Source organism: Charadrius vociferus, unplaced genomic scaffold (assembly GCF_000708025.1).
Source record: "Charadrius vociferus isolate BGI_N301 unplaced genomic scaffold, ASM70802v2 scaffold1842, whole genome shotgun sequence".
Taxonomy (NCBI): domain Eukaryota; kingdom Metazoa; phylum Chordata; class Aves; order Charadriiformes; family Charadriidae; genus Charadrius; species Charadrius vociferus.
The window spans coordinates 15,323-16,252 of NW_009647308.1; the positions used below are offsets into that span (position 1 = coordinate 15,323).

The window sequence follows — 930 nt, forward strand, 5'->3', positions numbered from 1 at the left end:
GCGGGAGGGGACCCATCAAGGAGGACAGGAGACTGTCAAAGCCTGTCCTGGCATGGGGGGTGGACAACCCATACGAGGACCCCGAGTACATGTAGCTGTCAGAGCGGGGGGTGAAGATTCAAAGGACCTTCTGATCTGCCAGTCTTCTGACCTATTCTGAGTAGATGATGCTGACCAGCATGCACCAGGGGACAAAGGGCAACCAGACAGGGAGAGTTCAGCTTCACCCAAGATGTGGTATTGGACTCCTCATACCCCAGAGGTGATGGTGAAAAAGAAAAAAAATTCTTCATTAACAGACACAAGGGCCACCACTGAGCCAACCACCATTACGGGGACAGAAAATACGGAGTTTATGAATCAGCCGACCACCATGAAGCGGACCACCATGAAGCCCAAAAGCACTATGTCCACGCCAAGCACAACTAACACCACCTGGAACACCGGGAATGTCAAACAATCAAGGAAGACGTCAGCCAGCACTACACCAGCCATCACCGTGTCCATGCCAAGCACAACTGTCACCAACTCAAGATTGGGGGACACAAAGCCATCATGGGAACCATCGGCCACCACTGAGACAACCACCGTGTCCATACCAAGCACAACTGTCTCCACATCGACATTGGAGGAAACGGAGACATCATGGGACACATCTTCTACCACTGAGACAACCACCGTGTCGATGCCAAGCACAACTGTCTCCACCTCGACACTGGGGGACACGGAGACATCATGGGACACATCGGCCACCACTGAGCGAACAACCATGTCCATGCCAATCACAACTGTCTCCACCTCAACACTGGTTGACACAGAGACATCATGGGACACATCGGCCACCACTGAGCCAACCACCGTTTCCATGCCAAGCACAACTGTCTCAACTTTAACTTCGGAGGACACGGAGACATCACGGGACACATCGGC

The 930-nt window shown here is 53.0% G+C and overlaps 1 protein-coding gene across 1 annotated transcript; it reads left to right on the forward strand.

Moving 5' to 3' along the window:
* Positions 1–373: 373 nt before the first annotated feature.
* On the forward strand, positions 374–808 carry LOC104281995 (cell wall protein DAN4-like; the record flags this gene model as incomplete). The annotated part of the gene is made up of 1 exon (XM_009880061.1): positions 374–808. A coding segment is annotated over exon 1 (435 nt), but the record flags the coding sequence as incomplete, so codon positions are not given.
* Between the last annotated feature and the right edge of the window lie 122 nt (positions 809–930).